This window comes from Varanus komodoensis, unplaced genomic scaffold (genome assembly GCF_004798865.1).
Source record: "Varanus komodoensis strain SLA01 unplaced genomic scaffold, ASM479886v1 scaffold29_1, whole genome shotgun sequence".
In the NCBI taxonomy this organism is placed as follows: Eukaryota; Metazoa; Chordata; class Lepidosauria; order Squamata; family Varanidae; genus Varanus; species Varanus komodoensis.
Window position 1 is genome coordinate 2,094,949 of NW_025335759.1, and position 21,861 is coordinate 2,116,809.

At 42.5% G+C, this 21,861-nt stretch overlaps 1 protein-coding gene across 2 annotated transcripts; it reads left to right on the forward strand.

Annotated features, from left to right (window-relative positions):
- Positions 1–619: 619 nt before the first annotated feature.
- CTPS1 (CTP synthase 1) lies at positions 620–21,233 on the forward strand. Of its 2 annotated transcripts, none has more exons than XM_044435227.1 (19): positions 620–769; positions 3,419–3,595; positions 5,246–5,416; positions 5,960–6,060; positions 7,088–7,204; positions 8,315–8,398; positions 8,609–8,689; positions 9,485–9,636; positions 11,367–11,499; positions 13,615–13,703; positions 14,758–14,852; positions 15,276–15,338; positions 16,099–16,142; positions 17,034–17,130; positions 17,659–17,714; positions 17,802–17,898; positions 18,307–18,451; positions 19,427–19,517; positions 20,066–21,233. In XM_044435227.1, the coding sequence occupies exons 2-18, from the start codon at positions 3,430–3,432 to the stop codon at positions 19,509–19,511; spliced, it is 1,776 nt and encodes a 591-aa protein (XP_044291162.1). In that variant the 5' UTR covers positions 620–769; positions 3,419–3,429; the 3' UTR covers positions 19,512–19,517; positions 20,066–21,233. The 2 variants fall into 2 exon arrangements, with proteins under 2 accessions (XP_044291162.1, XP_044291163.1); XM_044435228.1 differs by having other exon boundaries at positions 3,572–3,595.
- Positions 21,234–21,861: the final 628 nt, after the last annotated feature.

Sequence of the window (21,861 nt, forward strand, 5' to 3'; positions counted from 1 at the left end):
TAGTAGCCTCCTTGGTCAAGGCCTCCCAGAGAAGGGTGCTGAGGATGATATTAAGGTTAGGGTGAGATAGGTATGCAAGGAGAAGATCCCTCAGGTAACTTTATGCAGATGGAGAAACAATATAGTCCATGCATTGATTTTACATGTTTATCCATTATTGCTACTTGTTAATCACCACCACCATCAAAATAAGTAATCGCTCAGTCCCTGCCATCACCTTTACAATCGAAAAGCTGCAGCGCGCGAAGAAAATGGGATGCGGAGGCGTCGGGGGGGGGGGGGGGCGGAAAGGAAAAGCGCTCAAAGGAGCCAGCTGCACACGTCGAGGGCTCTCGGCATCCCTGAGCCGACCGGGCTGAGCTCGCCGAGCGCGCTCATAGCTCCCTCCTTGCGCTGGCCCGGCGCAGCAAGCATCCATTCATTCCTCCGTGCGTCACTTCATTCATTCCGAGCCCCAACTCCACTCCGCCCCGCCCCCTCCAAGCCCCAGCCTATGAGCAGCATCCTCGGGGAGAAGGCGGGCCCACGAAGCACCGCGCAGGCGTACTTTTTGAAGTTTTGGTTTGCCGCGCCCGCCCCCTGTTCCTCCCTTTGCCCGCTTAGTCGTTCCATGCGTTCCGAGCGCGCGCGCCGACTTCACGCGCTGACAGCCACGCTCGCGTGCTCGGGCCTTCTGCGGGCTCCCCACAGACGAGGCCGGCCTCTTCGCCTTCCCGTGGCTTCGTGAGCCGCCGCGCCTGCGCAGTGGACGGGCCCGCTTCGGCGGCAGGTTCGCTTGAGGGGGGCGAAGCGGGGCCCGGAGCGGCGGACGCCAGAGGGAAGCGAGGGGTGCCGGCGCCGGGCCTGGCCGCGGGGTTGGGCGGGGGGCGGCCGGCCGGCGCGTGCCCAGTGTCAGTAGTGACAGGCGAGGGGGCCTTCCCACGGCCCGGCCCGGCAGCTGCGCGGCGCATGGTCCTCCGTCCGCCTTGCCCGCCTTCCTGCTGCCCGCCGCCGCCTCGCAGCGCTCAACATATGCCACTCTTTCCCAGCCGCGTGCCCTCCAGGTGTGCTGGACTACAGTGCCCATCGTCCCCAGCTAACTCGGCCACCGTTTCCGACGATTCCCATCGTTCTCAGCCGTTGTATCCGCCACTGTAGACGTCGTTCGCAGTTAGCACGAGCATGATGAGACTTGTAGTCCCGCACGTCCGGAAAGCACCGTGTAGCGGAAAGCCGGCATATGCATCTTCCCTCTTGCCCTGTCATCCACCTTCGGGGTACCACCCTCGGCCACGTGGTTGGCTGCTGATCAGCACCGAACTGCATCCAGGCTGAGTCATACTTACAGGAGACCCGTTAAGATGAATGGGACTTACTTGCCAAGGGCTAGCTGGGTTAGACCATTGCTGCAAATGCAAGCAAGAGTTTTGGAGAGGCTGAAGATGAAGTTTTATTCGGCATAAGCTTTTGTGGACTGTCACTCCCTTGACGGGAAGCATGGAGTATTATGGAGAGTTTCAGGTTTATATACCTTTAGATATAGGGATGACAGTATGTGAGAGTAATGGAGGCAATGCTTTATTGATAGCTTTTTTATTGTGCTGCTGATAAAGTAGGCTATAATCTGTGAAAGCTTATGCCAAATGAATTTGACACTACTGGGGTTTGTGTTAGTTACGACAAGCTTGGTTCTATTTTAATTATAGGCTCTGTGTGGATCCAGCTCAGTGGGTCTACTTAGTAATAATGTTTGTTGGACTTGGGGTGGGCAGGTGCAGATTTAAATCCCTAGTTAGGAATGAGTGACCATGGACCATTCGTTCACTTTCTCAGCCTGGTCAAATTCATAGAGCTGTTGGGAGGATAGAATGGGCATGGGCTGGAAGAAGAAAAGGGAAGAACCATGGAAGATGTTCAGAGATCTTTGCTAGAAAGGTGGTATTAATATAATAATGAGCAATAAAATAATAAAGGATATCTGGGCTATTGATGCTTCCCCTGCCACAAGAAATGTTTCAGATCCTCAGTGGGATGCCATATCTGGGGAGGCACTGTGCTGGGGCTAGCACAGCCCCTCCAATTGTGGTGCCCTCCAGATGTTTTGGATTCCACCCACTATCAGCTAATACTGACAGCAATTTGCTTGTCCAGCCACGTTGAAAACTCCTACATGTTCTGCATCATGTCCATTATGTGTAAAGTTCTCACAGAAAAAAAACCCTCTTTATGTCAAAATCAAACATACCTGACTGGATGTTGTGCCTGGAGACGCATCCGTATGGAGCATAGCAAAATCCTTCGATTCCTCATGGCACTGTTTTTCAAATCTTTTCATTCCTGGGTCAGAGGCGAGGCAGGCACGATGACTTCCCACTCTGCTTGGGCTTGCTATTTATTGTCATAAATGTCATTAGATGCAGATAGACTCTAGTTTAAATAAGATGATTTAAGGCGCAATCCTAAGCATATTTAGGTAGGAAAAAAATCTACAACTCTCAGCATGCATCAACCAGGATGATGTACACAGTCAATTTCTTTCCATTTTATCCTCACAGCAATCCTATTACATAAACTAGCCTGAGAAATAGTAGCATCTAATCCAAGACTGTTCAGTTTAATTCAAAATAATAATGAGACCCTGGGACTACTGAGCCTCAGTCCAACACAGTAAGCCATGTTTGGTCTCTGTTGTGGCTCACTGCACAATGAATCTGTTGGCCTTTAAGGTGCCCTGAGAGACCTTTTGGTTGCCTGTTTGTGCTTTCAAAACTTCTAAGAAAGACTATGCTTTCTAGATGAAATGTACTCCAGTACATTTCTACCTGGAATAATGTGGTTTGGTAGGCTTGACCTTCTAGCTTATTTCCTAGTTCCTCATGGTAGTACATGAAATTACCAAAGGTCAGCAAGGAGGTCTCAAAGGAGTTGGAGTTAAGCAACTTCTGGGGGGGCTGTAAAATGTCAATTTCTGTTAGAGCACAATCCCAAGTATGTTTACTAAGAGATCCCATTGAATTCATTGGATTTCCTTATAAGTGCATCTCTCCCTAGCAAGTATTTAGAATTGTTCCCTAAGGCTTTAGTTTCAGGAAGGAATGAAGATGAAAGACTAATGATTAATTGTGTGAATTAAGCATGCAGCATTTATGAAAGCTGAGCAGGGCTGCTATGAATAGGACATTATGTAGGTCTTTCATTCAAAGGGATCCATCAGTTGAAAATGATTTGACAGTACATAACAAGAACAAATTTGTAGTATGGACTTTGACTTAACTCAGCAACAACCAAACAGGAAAGTCAAGTTTAAATTAGGATTGCTTTTATCTGAGTTTTTTCTAAACACAGTTGCAGTGTTTGAATTAAAAAGGCAAGGTGGTTGACCCACCATCTAGGCAGGGATGTTTTGCTGTATTTACCAGTTATTTTTTTCCTTTTCTAGATACTAAAGCAATGAAGTACATACTGGTAACAGGTGGAGTTATCTCTGGGATCGGGAAAGGGATCATTGCCAGCAGTGTTGGGACAATTCTCAAATCATGTGGATTGCATGTTACTTCCATTAAAATTGATCCATACATTAATATTGATGCAGGAACCTTCTCTCCTTATGAGCATGGTAAGACCGAGTGAAAAAATGCAATGCAGGGCCAAGCAACTCACATTGCTAATTATGTGGTGCTGCCTTTGAATGCAGGAATATTTTAGAAATGGCTAGTATGGTGAGCCCAAGCTGTGTGGGCATAGTGTAGGGCTTTAATCTTTTTCCTCAGTTGCAACGTAAATTATGGGTACTTCCTCCCTATACAGACTGTAGCTTCAACAAGGGGTGGGGCAGTTAAAGCCCCTCACATCCCACAATAGACTGGTCTGGATTCCTCCTTCCCATCACATTCTGGTGATTTTTTAAAAAAATGCCTTGAATTTAAGGGCAGAACTACTTAACCAACTTCACTTATGATTTGGCTCACCAAAGTAACACTTAACTTGAATGATGCTGAGGAAATAGATGCTGGAGGATGGGCTGGGTGAAAGAGCATGCTTGCACCCCGCCTGCTCACATTCACGTCAGGCTGAACCACCCTGCAAATAAGCTGCGCAGCCCTGACAGATGCTGACAATGGTCGGTGGTTCTCTGAAGTCCACCAGCCATTATCTGCTTTGGAAGCCCCTCCCAACTCTGATTGCTCCCTTCTTTTGTCCACCACTTTCCTCCCTCCATTTATTTCTGGTTTTTTTGCAGCCTCAAGAAAGTGCAAGTACAGTCATGTTTTTCTTTGACTGCAGAAAATGTACAATTGTGTTTGTTAGTTTCACTATTATTTTGTCGGTCTCGCAGCATGGACGCTGTCCAGTATGAATAGTCTTGCCTGGTCAATTTCCTTGTTTTTTCAGCTGCCAAAGGAAGTGGCAAAGTAGGAAGCAGATTGACATGGCAAAATTGCACACAGTCATCAGGTTTTCTTAGCTGTCAATTGAAAAGTAGTGTGAAGGGTTAAAAAACAAAGAAGCTGTACCAAAGGTGGGGGTGGGGGGACAAGATCCTCCTATTGTCAGGGTGGTCTTAAAAATACCAGCAGAATTATATACTACTCCCCTTTGACTCCATCCCATGCATCCCATGCAGTGGGGAGGTTGCTGTTCTTGCTAAGCAGCTCACTAGTGAAATGATGCAACCCACAATAAAAGTGCTAACGCAGGTTCAAATGGCACTGTGGGATATGAATCCCTAGAATAGGCTATGGGTTATTAGGGTGTCTTATTGCCACAAAGTTCACCACCCTGTGGGGAACAGTCCAAGTTCTCATGACATGGTAATTGCCTCTGACTGGCCACCCCTAACGGATTGTTGGGTCACAATCACATTGAGAGAAAGGCTTGGAATTAGTAGTGCCACGGTGTTTTTGGTACCCTATAAAATAACAGTAGCAGCAACAATATTGACAACTACTAGGAAGAACCTCATGGGTGGGGTACAAACTTCCAAAATAAATACAGAAATGAAATGTTTCGAATCATAGCTATTATATTAGAAACTTACTCTGGGTAGAATGGAATATGAGAACCTAGTATTATATGTCCAGCTGGAAAAGGAAATTTGAAAAAAAATGCAGTAGTCACCAGGAAACACTTTTCTGCGTGCTCTTGCCACTGGAAAAGGGGCAGAGATGCAATGTTAGGGGATCTTTTCAGCAGCTGGTGTGGGACACAGGGAAGAATGCTGTCACTCTTTCAAGCAGGTCTAATTGTGAGTGTCACTTTATTTTAGGTGAAGTGTTTGTGTTGGATGATGGAGGGGAAGTGGATTTGGACCTGGGTAACTATGAACGCTTTCTTGATATCCGACTCACAAAAGACAATAATCTGACGACAGGGAAGATCTATCAGTATGTTATCAACAAAGAAAGGAAGGGAGACTATCTGGGCAAAACTGTTCAAGGTAAAGTACTGGAAATGTATCTCCTTTCTGCTTTAATTATTTGGAAAGGCTGACATATCAGCATCCCCAGTATTTTGATGCTGTTCACATTATCTGACCTGCTAAGATAAATGAGAAGTTCATTGTTTGCTTAATTCATAGAATGCTGTTTCTATACTCTAAAAGATAGACAAATTGTATTTTATATTTCTGTCCAGTAATACTTCCCACAGTAGCAGACATAATTGAAAAAACCCAGATTTTTAAAAGAACCATTGCAACAGTTGCTATACCATTGCCCATGCTTACAGGTAATGGTAAACCAGGACTGCAAATAATTCTGTCTCATCATTCTCGAGCAGTATACTGCTGCATAAGATCCTAGCTGTGTTACCTGACATTTGTAAAAAGTATCTATTGGTAAGAAGGACTGTGTTGAGATAGATCAAGTTTTATTCTGGGATATGGAGCCATTTCAACAGAACAATTGAACTGCAAGACCAATGTATTTTTTGTGTTTTCTTTTGGGAAATAGACAATTGTTTTTCCCCTCTCGTTTTGTAGTTGTGCCCCACATTACAGATGCTATCCAGGAGTGGGTCATGAGGCAGGCACGAATCCCTGTAGATGATGATGGCATAGAGCCTCAAGTTTGTGTGATTGAGGTTGGTATTCATTCTCTCCAGTGTCTGTTGCAAGGGTTAAAAGTTAAATATTATTTTAAGAAACCTATACTGATGCAATACTTATTTAGTGTTCTGATAGGGATGCTTGAGACTGTGTCAGCAAGTACTGTTGATCACTTGGGGATGTCTTAACGGAAGTGGCAACCTGTCAGGGATTAAAGTTGCTCTTTGTATCCAGCTGATGTCTTGGGATGGTGGTCTTTGTTTGCATTCCAAGAGAACATATAAGGGTAGTTTTAATGGCTAGTTCGAAATGAAAATGTGGAAGTGTTTAGAACCTACTTGTACCGGATTGAACTTATTTAGCTGGTTGAAAAGAAACTGAAAACATTATGGGTTAGGTCAGTGCTTACTAAGGTGCTGGAACTCATGTCTTGGAGTCACACTTTTACACTAAAAAAGATTTTCAATTCACCAACTTTTTTTGAAATAAAGAACTTATTTACCTTTTGCACGTAGCCAGTCACTCTACACACACATAAACATAACGGTCGCTGCTGGCAGTAAGTACTCAGCGCGCGACCACACACACCAGTCCCAAGCCGAGCAGCATCCCAAGCTGAGCAGCGCCCTCACAATCAGCACGGACACACAAGCAGCCTGCAGGCGATTCAAAACCACTTCGTAAAATCCATTGGAAAAATCCGTCAAAAAAAGGTGCTGGAACGCTGTTCTGGTGCGTTCAGTGAAGCCCTGGGTTAGGTCCATATGAAGATAGTTGAACTTGGTTCCCTGTGAAATCCATGTGGCTTCTTTGTAACTAACTTGGGATGCAACCCTTTCCCTGTGCCTAAGGAATGCTGGGAGTTGTGGGACATATTTCTGTCTAAATATGCATTGAATTGTACCTTTGTTTGGAATCCACTTTATGACTTGCATCCTCCAGCATTTTAACATAAGTCATTTTCTAAGCTGAACTGTTCATAGTTCCGTGGAGTGACTTTGACACCGTCAGTGTGGTCTAAGAACCAAGTTCTATGGTTAATTCTAGACATCTGTCTTTTAGCTTGGAGGAACAGTAGGAGATATTGAAAGCATGCCCTTCATCGAGGCATTCCGCCAATTTCAGTTCAAAGTCAAGCGAGAGAACTTTTGTAACATTCACGTCAGTCTTGTGCCTCAGGTAAGGCCATGGAAAACCACTTCATGAATAGCTGTGTTTGCTGTTTCTGACCAACGGTGTTTTATATAAAGATGCATTGTAAGGTATCTTGAATGTTTTGAACAGAGTGAGAAACCAATTTTATGCTATAAATTATTTACTTAAAATTGTGACCACCTATTCTTGAATGCTATTGTTACTCCTGAGATTGTTAGAATTGTGTCCTTGGAAGTGGTATAACCAAGCATTAAGACTTACCATTGTGAACACAAAATATAATAAGGAATATAGATCTGAAGGCGGAAAAGATAAAGTCAAATGTAGTCATTTAAATGATATTATGTTGTGAAATATAAAAGTAGCTGATGAGTGTCTTAAGCTATGTAGACTTTCCCTAGACAATTAATTAACTGTATCTAATATTGATGGCTTCTTGGAAGCAAGACCTATCAGTGGTATTTGTTTGGTGTCCCTCTGCTATAGAAGGCAACTGTCAGTGGAGTACAGAGAAGGCAGAATTCTGCAACAAATCCTCAAGCCAGTTTTGGAAGGGGAGGCATATGATGCTGCAGAGAGGAAGCAGAATCTCTGAAATCTGCTCCCTTCCTGTTCTGCAGAGGAAAACTTCTCTCAGTGGGGGAATACCTCTGACTATGTATGGGACTTGAACTTGGCCCATCAAATATGGCTGGCTCCCCACTCAGTAACACTCATTGCAATGCTTAGGCTGTGATCAGATGCCCACTTTCCAGGGGAAGTAAGTCCCATTAAACTTAATTTAGCAGAGTCTAACTCCTACAAGAACGATCCTTCATCTTGTGGGTTTTACTTCCAAATAGAAGTAATATCATGATCTTGAAAACCAATTCTTTATTATATAGCCTTTTGATTAAAATTGCATGTGAAGCTGCATCTGCTATAATGATCACATGAAATCAGTTCTATAATAGTGTTCATGATCCATGAAAAATGATACTTTCTCCCTCCTTGGTTATTGCTTGATGTTTCCCTCCTGAAAGATGGCTTATTAGAGAAATGATTGAGACTTGGATGGTTATAATACATAGTTATGATGCTACATTATATTTGTGATTTGACACACTGTATATATTTTTGACACTTGTTTTCTAGCCAAGTTCTACAGGAGAGCAGAAGACAAAACCCACCCAGAATAGTGTTCGAGAACTTCGTGGTCTTGGTCTCTCACCAGACCTGGTAAGTTTTCCTGTGATTTATGTAAATGAAATCACCTTAGCACTTAGGATGGAAAGATTTATGACTGTGCATATAGTGTCACGAAACTGATATCCAAGAGAAGTGCACAGTGTAACTTGGTTAATGTATAATTTGACTTATGCTGGTAAAGGTTCCGTTAACATGTAATGCCCTGTCACTGATTTGTTTGGTTTCTTTATTTTTAACTAGATTGTGTGCAGGTGCTCTACACCTCTCGATACCTCAGTAAAGGAGAAGATATCCATGTTTTGTCATGTAGAACCAGAACAGGTAAAGCTTGTTTCAAATATCTTGTGTTGTGACCATTAGCAAATCTACCTGATTTTTTGGAGTATCTGAATGTCAGGGCAGGGAAATTGCTGCTAATGAGGTGGGGTCTGTTTCTCCACTCATTTGAGGATCTGCATCTGATTTTGTGATCCATGCACATTGCAAATTGTCCTCTAGTTTCTTTTCTCTCTACTCCTCCACCATAGCAAGTTTTCATATTTGTGATAGCACCTTCTTTACTCTCAACAAATGGTTTCATAAGGTGCATCACTTCTGGCCAGGAAGGGGGTATGGCTGGTGGGTGGCAACCACATGATGAGACTGGCAAGGCTTATCATCAGCAGCTAGCACAGCCCCTGGGTGCCACTCCTGCTTGATCAACCCACAGGGTGGTACCTGTGTCACCATAACAGGCAACTAATTTCTGTTAGTTGCAGATTTCCAGCATGATAAATGAGTAGGTTGCTTACTAAGTATGCTGCTCTCTATCCACACTGAGATGTGTGGCCATTAGGTTTGACTTGATAGTTGTTTAAAATAATACATATTATTGTGGAAGTTGCCAAGTGGTCTCAGTAGAGGTTTTCCATTTGAGGAGTTCTTTACATCAGGGCACAGCACAAGCTGTGCTAGATCAGAACATTTTATGCCGTCGGTGCTACGGGCATGCAGCAAAGCGTTGTGTGTTCCAGATGCAAGGCTTTGGTCTTCCAGGTGTCCCATCTTCCCACTGTTATGCACATCAGAAACATGGCAGTGAGACTATAATATCCCTTGTTTCTCTTTATTAAACAGGTCATTTGCGTTCATGATGTTTCTTCAGTGTATCGGGTACCTCTGTTGCTAGAGGAACAAGGGGTGGTTGATTACTTTCGACACAGGCTTAACCTTCCCATTGAAAAGCAGCCCAGGAGGATGCTCATGAAGTGGAAGGAGATGGCTGACAGGTGGGCTCCCTCATAGGAAGTAATCTTGTTCTTCTGACTTGCTGTGCTAGCAGAGGGGCGGTTGCAAGGAGGGCTTGCCTCTTTAGCCCTCTCAAGCTCCCATCTTGTATTGACAAGAATACATTTTGTTTCTAGCTATTCACCCACAGAAGAACTGTGGAGAAATCTTTTTACAGGTAAGTTAGGGTTCAGCAGGTCTTTGTGTAGCCTGGTTCTCATATTAAAACTATGCAGGTTATTATACTGATTGTTAATATGGAAGAACTGTACTGATGTTGATGTAATATACGGGTGCATTTTGGGTGCGTGTGTTTGCATTGTTCTGTTCTGTAAAGTGAAGAAGCACAGTGTTGTAATGGAATTTGTTGCAGCTTTTATAAAGATATAAAAGGTAATGGTTCACTTCACACATAATATGTCTGTCACAACCACTCCGTGGGCTTATGTGTGCCTTTTCCCCCTTCACACACTCATTCAAACGTAGGCGCACATTCTGATTTGCTAGAACCAGGAAGTGAAGGAGAGGGAACTGCATTTTGCTTAATTTGAACATAGTGAATGCTTATGGTTTTCCTTGAATTTTATTCATTTATTTGTTTATTTGGAGTTTTTGTATGCCGTCCCATCGCTTAACGCCTTGAGACGGCTTACATAAATTGAAAAGGGAGGATGTGTGGGATGAGGTAAAGGAGAGCCTAAGACAGAATCAGTACAACCAAATTATTATTTAGCCATTATATTTATTTCTTATTTCTTTTATTTCTTTCACTTCTAGACCATTTCATATCCTAAAGGCAAAATACTGGATTGCAATTCCACTGTAATGCCTTATCTGATGAGTTACTAAGAAAGGCATTATGATTTAGTGCCTTCTGGGGCACTTTTAGCAACTTTTGGAGCAGTCTCTTCGCTGTTTGTTAGCTTAGCTGCCATTGCCAGATGTGGGATCATGCAAAGCTGTCAGTACGGGAAGGGTAGTACATGGAGCCTAAACACAGGCCTTGAAGGCATTTTGGCAGCTACATAAACAGTTGCCTGCTTATATTATAAATCTCTTGAGATAACATTGGAACTGAAACATCACACGGCAACATGGACTCGTCTTGCTAGGATGTTATTTGTGTAGCGTTGGAGAATAAGTACTTAAATACATGTAATTATTTCCTTTGTGAGTTAAGATTGTAATCATGTATGTGCTTGTCTGGACATAAGTCCTACTGAACAAGTTGGGACCTAGACTACCTAGACTTCAGTAGAGCTGTGCTTTAAGCTCTTGATTTAAATGTGTAAAAGTTGGCATATTATCTGTAACTCTAGTCTTCATCTACAGTAGAATGAGAAGGTGAAGTGCATTGCATCAGTTCAGGTGTAGATGGAGGACTATCTTTTTGAAAACGTCCTCATGTTTAAAATAATAATAATTGAAACAGCATAGGAATGTTCTGGTTTAGTCTGCTAGCCTACTGTCCTAGTTTTCCATTTAGATCAAGAATTTAATGTAGAAGAATAGTTGGAAAAAACACACATCATTGCCCACTTCCCTCCCTCACCCCCATATTCTGCAATGTTAACAATCCATTCTTGATATTGCGAGTTTACAGCCTGATTCTCCGAGGTGGTTTGAGAGTGGTCATGCTGAATCATACCCTTCATTCCGTATTTGACTTAGTATTTCTGGACTCCAAAGAGGTACCCTATATTGGATTTTTGTCTTGTTTTTGTTTACACAGATATGATCGGTTGTTGGAGTCATGTTCTATCGCTCTTGTTGGGAAATACACCAAGTTTTCAGATTCCTATGCTTCTGTCATTAAAGCTTTGGAACATTCTGCCCTTGCTATCAACCACAAACTTGAGATAAAGGTATGTGTTTTCTCTGAATTCAGAAAAGACTCTGCCTTCCTTGGATTCATGATTAAATCTACAGGCAGTGTTAAATAGGATGCAACCTAAAGGCTACTTAGAGTAACATTTGGATAACAGCACCAGAAATTACTAGCAGGATGCTACCAGCAAGGTCATGGGGCTTGACTTTTGCTAGTTGTGTTAATGTCCTGTCTGGTTACCATATCTTTCCATGGTGGCAGATATAGTGGAGAGCTGGCCCTTAAACAGGGATTATTTTCTGTTTCCAATAAAAGCAATTCCTTAAATCCTCCAAATGAGGATGGAAAAGTTAGTGCTTAGTATGGAATAGAATCTTCAACCATATAAACAGATTTCAGCCCTCTTTGAAACCCTTTAAAACTCCATCCTTGGATTCCATGGTGAACAGAAGGCAGCTGTTTCCAGATTTTCTGTACCTAAGGGAGGACTCTTATCTTTTTTTTTAGCCAATGTCGGTGTTTCCTAATACGAACAGTTGGGTTATTCTAATAATTTAAATAGGCTACTGTTTGTGTTCCATTCATTCCTTTCTCGTGTAGTTCTTGGCTACACTCAGGCCTAGTCAGGCACCATCTCTGCCTTTGAAGGGCCTAGACCAGGGGTCTCAAACTCAACTTACCTCGGGGCCGCTGGAAGTAGAGTCTGGGTGAGGCTGGGTCGCATCAAGTATTCCTCCACCGCGGTGGTGGTGGGCCACTCATCCCGTGGCTGGCCCGGGCGCCGCCAGCGCTTTGAAGGCTGCAGGGGCCCCCCCCCCATGCTCCGCCCATCCCGGCAATTGGCCTGCGGGCCGCGAGTTTGAGACCCCTGGCCTAGACTGTCTGGGGTGTTCTGTTGGAGATCCTTTCTCTCCATAAATGTTATGTAACAATTTTGCTTATCATAGGAAAGGAAGGAACAACAAGGACGTTTTTCTTTTCTTCAGAGAATTAGAGCAAAGTTTCTCGTTAATAGACTCAACAACTGCTTTGTCATTCTTGCAACAGTTGGCACAATTTGTACTCATCCTCCTTTAATACTGTTCTTCAGAGAAGCCTCTCGCTAGTTCATAGGAATCCTCTAAGGAACCCACATGAGACATTATCAGTGCTAACCAAGGAAATGGTTAGAAATGTATGTTCTAGCGTGTTGTCTCTTTCCTTGTGGCTAGATTATCTGATGAAGTTGAAGGTACTTTCAGTTAAAAAATAACTTTCTGGATTCCATCATGATTTTGAGAATGGATGCTTTTCATTTGAAAAAAGAATACAATTTATTACAGGTCCCAAGAGATGGTTTTACTGTCATTTCATCTCACATTGAATCACCCCGTAAAGAAAATGACCTCAGATTTTATGTATACTCCCAATGCATATTTTGCATTTAATCAGGCATGTTGCAATAAGTTATGGCAGCCATGTACTGAATTGCATCATCCGATTTATTGTTGGATAACGTATAATAGGGGCTATAGTGGAACTGTGGCTGGCAGAGTGCAGGATGGAGACTATTCTCTGAATTTTGTTAAGTTGGTCTAAATGTAGCTGTTAATTTATGAAGTAACTCCAGAGAACCAAATGCTTTGGAATTGAATGCTGGATGCGACATTTGACATATGCTCTTAACTTTTCCTCAGACTGTCCCACCTCAACTAAAGGATGGTTTTTATCATAGAACTAATTTTATAATTTTTCAGGTTATGGACAATTTTTGCCACTAACAGAATCTTTAAAGTACATATATGATTGCGTGATTAGTAGCTGCCATTTCAGCCACAGACAGTTTGATGGATTTTTTTCTCAGTTCACTCCAACCAGCAAATATATACTAGGAAAACAATAAATAGACCTTTAGAACAACACCTGTAAGAGTTAACTTCCTCCAGAAGTATTTTGTTTGGGTATAAAACTGTTTTAAGGCATGAAAGCTCCTACCATTTATAATCAGAAGAGATGGGCCACACTAGTCTGATGATGTTTAGTTCCATTATACAAAAATAAAGCCAACGGTACAAAATTGGATGTTCTCATGCATTAATAGTCCATGCTGTAAAATCGAGTAGTTGTACCTCTGACTCAGAAATGCATATATTCTTAATGGGTTTCTTCCTAGTACATTGATTCTGCTGACTTGGAACCAGCTACTCTACAAGAAGAACCTGTTCGATACCATGAGGCCTGGCAGAAACTCTGCAGTGCCGAGTAAGACATCTGCAGCCTTGCTTTCCTGTGGGGAATCTTGTTCTCTGGTGGCATTGTAGGCTTCTGTTCCTGATTCTTGGTTAGCACAGCATTCCAGTTGGTCCAATCGACATTGGACTATCCACTTTAACATTTTCCCCCTAACTGAAGTAGACAGTATGCCCCAGGTCCTGTTGGGCAGTGCCTGGGTGAAATGCATAAGCAGGCAGGCTAGCATTGTGTAAATGGCAGGGTCTGTTTTTAGCTTCTGATTGTTCTATCAATGGCTATTTGTCACGGTGGTTAAATAGAACATTCAGAGGCAATGTGGCACTGAATGCTAGCTGGTAACAACCCCATGTTTCTGCCACGGAATAGGACTATAAGATCCACCATTAATTGTGCATACAGTTAGACTTCCAGCAGCCCTCACTTTTGCCATAAACTACTGCTGCTCCTGAACAATGCCTTTTGGAGATAAGCAGCACTGCAGCTACGATAGGCTGTCCTCAAAGCCAGTGGCTTTTATATAAGAAGTGTCTCTTGTTTGGCTTCAGAACAGCTGCTCACATAAAACAATCAAAGAACTCGTCCGGTCAGAATTTCATGTTTAGTGGAGACCATTGCCTCGAAACCCAAGTGGCTACTGAATAGCAAAGAGATGGTGGGAAACACAGTTTGAAGGCAAGATGTAGGCAGGAAGATGCCTCACACCTCACTGGAGATGCCACCCCTATTAATTGAATCGTGTTTCTGAATAGTGTTTGTTTTCTGCATCTGGGGAAAAAGGAATTGCTAGATGGATAGAGGTGTGCCTGTGCACAATTGCACACACCTGGAACCTCACTGCAGCTTTCTCCTGTTGTGTTTGGCAAACAATTGAGAACCTGCACTTTCACTGAGCAAGTAGTTGTGTCTTTCGTGAAACATAGTTATGTGAATATTGCTGGGCATATAAATGCTACTTCGCTCCATTTAACACTGAAACAGGGAGATTGTGTGTTGTTAGATGGTTAGAATATAATTTGTTTAACTTTCTGGTTTTGCTAAATGGGCTTTTCCCTTTTTTGTATAGTGGAGTCCTGGTTCCTGGAGGATTTGGCATTCGAGGGACAGAAGGGAAGATACAAGCTATCTCTTGGGCAAGAAAACAGAAAAAGCCCTTCCTAGGTGAAAAAATATGCTTCAGCACTACCCTGTCGTAGAGAAGCAGAACTTTGGCCCATACACCAACTGAATACCTTAACTCGAAAGCCCTAATCCCACTCTGAATAGCTGGTACACAAGAAGCTTTGTTGCTGATCTCTGAATCTATTGCTGGACATCTGTCATGTCTCTGATGTATACAACTTCAGACGAATGAAAGGTAGATTTTCTGGGTAACCCTGAGCAAGGTCTGTTTTCTTGCTCAGTGTCACTTCAGAATCGCTGAGGGCAGAGAGGAAGATCTCAGTGTCCCCTGTAACTCCCATCAATGTAACCCATGTTGTCTTTATTACGCTTAAGTGGCCCTGGTGCAAATAATGGTTGCTATGGCAGTACAGTTAAGTGTTGTGCGTTCTTAGTAAATTTTTCCTCCTCTCTTTGTTCCAGGTGTCTGCTTGGGAATGCAGTTAGCGGTCGTAGAGTTTGCTCGCAACTTCCTTGGATGGCAAGGTAAAAGCAATGGAAAAATACTTCAAATGGGTTTAAGAATACTGTGGTTGACCTTGTGTTTGCTGTGCATTGGCACAAAGAAATGACTACTTCGGAAATTTTAAATGGCTTAAAGGAGAATTGTACCTGTTTTCATTCACCCTACCTTTGTGACTCTTTTCAAAGTAATAGCATTCTTTACCGTACACTGTTACCTGTTCTGTGAGTCAGTTGAGGTGATATCTTGTGAAGACTTCTGCTGCAAAAAGTAGTATTTCCAGAATCTGAAGTACCGGTTCAAAGGAAGTCAGATGCCTTATAGTATATAATGACATCTTTGTGTGTATCTGAAGCATTGTATCTTAGCAGGCATTACACGCTTCTATAATGGGTTGATCTTAGACACATGTCATGGGATGAAGAATTTTTGTAGCTGAGAGCCTAAGAGGTCATGGCTGAGACAAAATTTGAACTATGGGCTTACACATCGTAGTTCATTCTCTTGGTTATTTTGTTAACCTAACCCTATTTGTATATACAGCTTCATTTTTAAAAGGGATCCTATAAGCACAAGACTAAGAAATAATGTAATAAACAGCTAAAATATATGCTGATATATTTTATTGTAATTTTGAGTTGGCCTGTACTGGTCATGAGACTCATATAGCTATATGGGATCAATGGAAAAGTTGCCAGCAGTTGTGGGTTGTAGAAATGTGGATCCTTTGAAAACTGGGAGTTTGTATTGTAAGTCATATCTAACAAAGGCTATTATTCACAGATGCGAACTCTACAGAATTTGACCCCCAAACTAAACATCCAGTGGTAAGTCTGATGTGATTTTGAGCCCACTTTTCACCTGTGCATATCAAAGGCCTTCAGTATTTCTTAACTGATAAACAGAGATATGAAATGGGCTAATTGGATTGAACAGGAATTACGACAGGAACAGATTTGGCAGGACTGTGAAACATCCTTTTTCCTGGTTCTTGGGATGTAACAACAAATGGATTAACAGTGGCTTAATGTGAAAGAGAGAGATGGAGCATCATGGCTCTGGTGCCTATCTCTGTATTAATTCCTGATGCTGAAATCAAAGACAAAGGGCTGTATCAGATGATGCCACTCCTCAGTCTGGCCATACACATGTCTGGAAACAAGCCCTCTGTTTCTGGATATCCACATGTGGGGCATAATGCTGAAATATGGCCTATACTTGGAACACTCCAGTGACCATATGCCCAGATATCAGAATTAACTATAGCCTTCTCTTCTCTTCTCTTCTCTTCTCTTCTCTTCTCTTCTCTTCTCTTCTCTCCCTCCTTGTCCCGTCCCATCCCATCCCATCTGCTAGTATGCAGGGCTGGCGTCTGCTTGCCTGCTGCATCACTCTAGGCTTTCTCTCTCCTATCCTTCTCCAAAATTCATTTACATAATGGCATTATTTTGCATGTATATATGGAAAGTCGTCTTGCATATTGCAACACTCCAAGACTCTGCCCCAAAGTACTCTCCTGATGTAAATGTGCCAGTTTTATCTTCCGCTCCTAGAACAGCAGCCATTGAAATTGGTGTAAATGGGCTGCGTGTTGGTTGCTTACGGCAGTCATCACCACTTGCCCTCCACACTGGCTTAGCAGTGTTTGCCTTTTAATTCCTTTCCATTCACAACGTGCTTTTTGAATTAATTTGAATTTTTTGAATTATCTCCTGTAGGTAATAGACATGCCAGAACATAATCCTGGCCAGATGGGTGGGACCATGAGGCTTGGCAAAAGGAGAACTGTCTTCCACACCAAGAACTCACTCATGAGTATGGCTTTTTCTAGCTCTGTCTCTTTCTTTTCCTCAGTTCCAACTTCCTTTTGGTTATTTGATTTTGCTTTGGTGGAACTGTGAGGGTATAAATACAGGACCTTACGAATAACTGAATGGTTCTCTGTCAAGGCAAGTCTCCAGTCCCTATTTCCAGGGACAGAGGTCCTTTCCCTCTTCTTAGACTAGGCCATGGGGTAATCTAATGCAAATGGATTTCATGAATTAGAGACCAGTCTGCAGCTATTCACAAGGGCAGCTAACTGGGACTTAGTTTAAGCAGAGATGATTGTGCTACCGGGTACCAGGTGCTGGGGAGTGCCAGTGGAAGAGGATTATTGCCTTGTGTTCTTCAGTGATAAGCGGCAGAGTTTACTTCCTGTAGAATTTGCTTGAAAGGAAATGTATGATGGAAGAGTTTCAGTCAGGTCTATATTTGGAGAGACTGAATGTGATGGGAACAGTCTGGTGTTAATGTGTGAACTCATTTATAATAAGCGAATGGCCTTATTTTCTTCATGGCTAGGAAAACTTTATGGCGATGGGGACTATTTGGAAGAGAGGCACCGACACAGATTTGAGGTATGCCAACTGGCATGAAGAGCCTTGTTATTTTTCTCCATTGAATTATCCAAGAAGAAATCACATGATGCCTTTTCCATTTCATAGGTAAATCCGGAACTGAAACACGCATTTGAAGAAAAGGGCATGAAGTTTGTGGGCCAAGATGTTGAAGGAGAACGAATGGAAGTGGTTGAGTTGGAAGGTGAGCATTTGGCTCAGTAATTGGAGGACTGATACTGTTACTGGGCTTCTGTAAGATTTATCTGTCTGGGGCTGGTAGCTTTTCATTCTTTGGATGGAAAAAATAAGTAGCACAATGTAGTCAAATGTAGTAAAAGTAGTAAATTTTCTACTAAATGTAGAAGACTCAGTCTGAATTCTGAGGTTTAGGATTCTCAGGACACTCAAGTAGTAGGCAAGTAATCATATATTTTTAATGTTGAATCTTTCTTGTTCCAAATATTTAAAAATGTGGTATGGGTGAATCTTTGGAAATAGTAGACAGGATGCTGGTACTCAGATGGCTTCATACGGAATGTATATTATATAGAATGTATATTAGTGCATCTGTTAATTAACCCAATAAAGCATTCATCATCTTCTTTCCTAGAGCATCCATTTTTCGTTGGTGTTCAGTATCATCCAGAATTCCTGTCCAGACCTATAAAGCCATCTCCCCCTTACTTTGGCCTCCTTTTGGCTTCTGCAGGAAGGCTTACACATTATCTGCAGAAGGGTTGCAGACTCTCCCCCAGGTAAGTTCAGCTGAGGTCCCTGGCTTATTATGCATCTTTCTGTTCAGCAGCACCTTGTGCTCAAGGTGCTGTATTTATTCCAAATGCTGCCTTATTTCTGTTCGGTACAACAGTAGTTGAGCTATACGGAGTCTCGTTTCCTTCACTTGGACTACAATATTAGTGGTGTCTTTGTAGAATGAAAATACATGCCTTTGCATTTTTACCCTGGGTTGATAGGCTCTGGCTTAATCTTCTTCATAAGAAAGATGCGTGTGATTTTTGTATGTAATTAATATACTGTCAGCATCAGAGTATACTGCTACACTGTATTTGAAGGTTCAGAGTTCTAAATGCTCTTTTTCAAAGTTAAAGTTTTATCCTTTAATTACTTTAAAGAAGAAAACACCAGCAAGCAGAGTCTTTATCACTTCCCACCTACCAGCCTATTTCGTGGGACAATATATGTGGGACAGTGTATGCCACAAGTGGGGCAGAGGAATGAAGATGCACCCTGATAGAATCAGGGTTGGGCAGCTGCCAAGGTCCTCGTGGCCCAGTTGGGCTCCCCGGCACTGCAACCTGGGCTGACTCCTGTGTTAGGCAACTGGATCTTAGAGCAGTCTTTTTAATTTCCTCCTGTGTCCTGGAGTGACATGAGATTGGAGCTGTGGGGCATTTCGGGAAGTTCAAACGGCAGCGCTCAGTTACCTGGCAGTCAGCCACTGCCAGATAATCTGAGGGACCCAACTGTGGGCCAGGACTACGCTCAAGTCTGGAAAAAATTCTGCAAAGCCCCTATATAAATGCACCCAGCTAGATTTGCTTGAAGATAGTATGACCTTCATTAGATTTGTGGTAGGCTATAGCTTGAACTGTAGTCTCAGTATCTAGGCAATTTCAAAGAAATTGTCTTTGCATGGTTAACTAACAGACTAGATGCAGAGTGGAAATTATGAGAGAAAACTTATTTTCTTAATGCTCTGGACTTTGCAGGGATACATACAGTGACCGAAGTGGAAGCAGTTCACCAGACTCTGAGATCACAGAACTGAAATTTACTGCGGTGAACCACGAGTAATACCTGGTATGTCTGTTTTTCATATTCTGGTACTTCATATTCTCTCCTTCTCCCACAGGTGAGAATTTGGATCACACTTCCTTGTGGTCTCTGTATCCAATTTCTTATCCTGGAAAAGAACTGCCTAGTCAGGCCCTTAACACTTCTTTCAGATTGGGTATTTGTGTGTGTCTGAAACTCAGAGCATCTTGCACAGACAAAGAGATATTTATCCTGAGGTATAATGTTCGAACTCTTTCAGTGCAGCACTTGGTATTGTGGAAGAACCTTTGCAGAAAAACAAAAGCAAGAGCCACTGTGGTTAGACCAAATTTCAGCCTATGAGTTGAGATCCCCATTCAGCTGTGATGTGCTTTGGATTATGTTAGGTTACCTCTCACCTTGTCCTGTCCCCAAAAGTTGTAAGGATAAAAGTTGTGTGTGGGGGTGGGGAGCAGGGGAGACATGAGCATATGTCACTTTGATCCCCTTGGAGGAAAGTTGGGTTATAATTGTATTAAAAAAGAGATTGATAAAGCTTATGTTTTATTTCTCTTCTACTATGTCCACCACAGGTATTCCTCATATCAGAAGATGCTTCATTGGATGCAATAGTTGGACTGCTGGAGTCTCTTAAATCATGTTGTTATAACAGTATTTTGAGAACTCATGTCACTTTTTGGTTTTGTTCCTTTAACTTTTTTTTAATTGCTTTACTTTTGTGATGCTGACACTGGTCCATGTGTGGTTGTGAGCTTTCAGACAAGAAGCTGAGCAAGGACTTTGACAGGTTCAGAATTTCTGATGAGGTGTCATAGCCCACTGTAAATGGTCATGAGTATTGCCAAGAAGAATACCGGCTTTTCTCTTAGGTTCCATTGTGGAAGGTTTCAATTATATTTTTCATCCATCTGAATGGGATGGGAAGCTCCAGAGGACAGAATAATTTAATCGTTACAAGCATTTTGAAACATAGCGATGGATATGGTCGCTTCATATCCACTGGTGAACTTTTATTCCAGGAGTACATTTTTCCTGGTCATGAAGCTTGAGGGTATCTGAGCCTAAGCAAGTCTGGTCATGCTGTAATGATATAATAAAAATGTGAGCATTGTATCCCGATTTAGCTGTACCTAAAGTCCATGGGATTTGAGAGAGTCATGACTCAATTGAATTCAATAGGTCTGCTATAGGAATGGCTTAATCTGGATGTAATCCAAGTATCTAAAATTTCTCTTCTATTACAAACTCAAGAGAGGGGTATAGTTTTCTGTAGCCCTGCTTCCTGGATAAATAAACTCCTTGCATCAAGGGGGCCATGTGTACAAGAAAGTGACTTTTCAGAAGCTGCCTTTTGCAACTCTCATTGAGAGATCTGCCCTGGACCAGAGAAGGTCTGAGTTCCTCATTTTTGAAAGGGAGGCCCAACTTACGTGGTCTTCCTTCCCCCACTGTTGATAATGCAAAGGCATATGGGATGTTAAAGGTGCCCATTTCTGTAAGTGGACATGAGGTGGATATTCAGCAATATATTTACTCCATCTTGCACAGGAGGGAAAGGATGACACCAGGATTTTTTTGTTTTTTGTTTGGCAAAGGTGGGAACTGTCCAGAGCAAGTATGTGTATTCTCCCCTTTTGCCAGTACAGGTCATTAGCTGTGTTTCCATCAAGTTTGGAGAAACTGCATCTTGCTATAAAATATACCATATGCACAGATACTTAATTAAAATGGGGAAAGCAATTTCTGTGTTGTGTTCTGATTACTCTTCTCTCCTTCCCCTTTTATTAACCGTGTGCCATTTCTCTGTCTAAGAGGTCTTTTTTATACTTCTTCCCTGCTGTTAGTTTTGCAGACTAATTATATATGTCAGCAATGCATTAATCACGGAGCATCATTCTGGAAAGCTGTTCTGCACATGTGTAAGTTGAATGCTATGTGCCATTCATTTTTGTATAGCTTCTATAGCTGATCATCCCATTGCAATTCTTTTTCATGCCTCAGTTGATAAATAGCAGATCCTCCAATTATCTGTTGGCTTTTGGTTCCAACAACCAGCTGCCAGTTCACTTGCACAAAAGGAACGGCTGAGATTTATGAACAGCATGATGTGGTTTTCCTTCCAGTTCACAGAAGAGTGAGCTTGTGGCTGCACCAGTATGCTGCTCCTCCAAGACAGTGGCTTGTGTGAGCCAAAGGCTGAGCATTGGGATAGACTAAAGCCCGCGGGCTGATTGTGATGCTTTAAGTGGCATGATTAAGGGTACAGTCCTGTGGTGACATGCTGCCTGGCCAGCCACAGGAAAAGGCAAAGTCCCAGCTGCAACCTTAGCAAAGCCCTCTGAGCTCCCAGGATTCGTGTCTTCAGAGG

Coding starts and splice junctions, on each gene's coding strand:
- CTPS1 (XM_044435227.1), top strand. CDS start 3,430: ATGAAGTACATACTGGTAACAGGTGGAGTTATCTCTGGGATCGGGAAA. Junction 8,690..9,484: donor GTCATGTAGAACCAGAACAG/GTAAAGCTTGTT, acceptor TTTATTAAACAG/GTCATTTGCGTTCATGATGT. Junction 17,715..17,801: donor GGCACCGACACAGATTTGAG/GTATGCCAACTG, acceptor TCCATTTCATAG/GTAAATCCGGAACTGAAACA.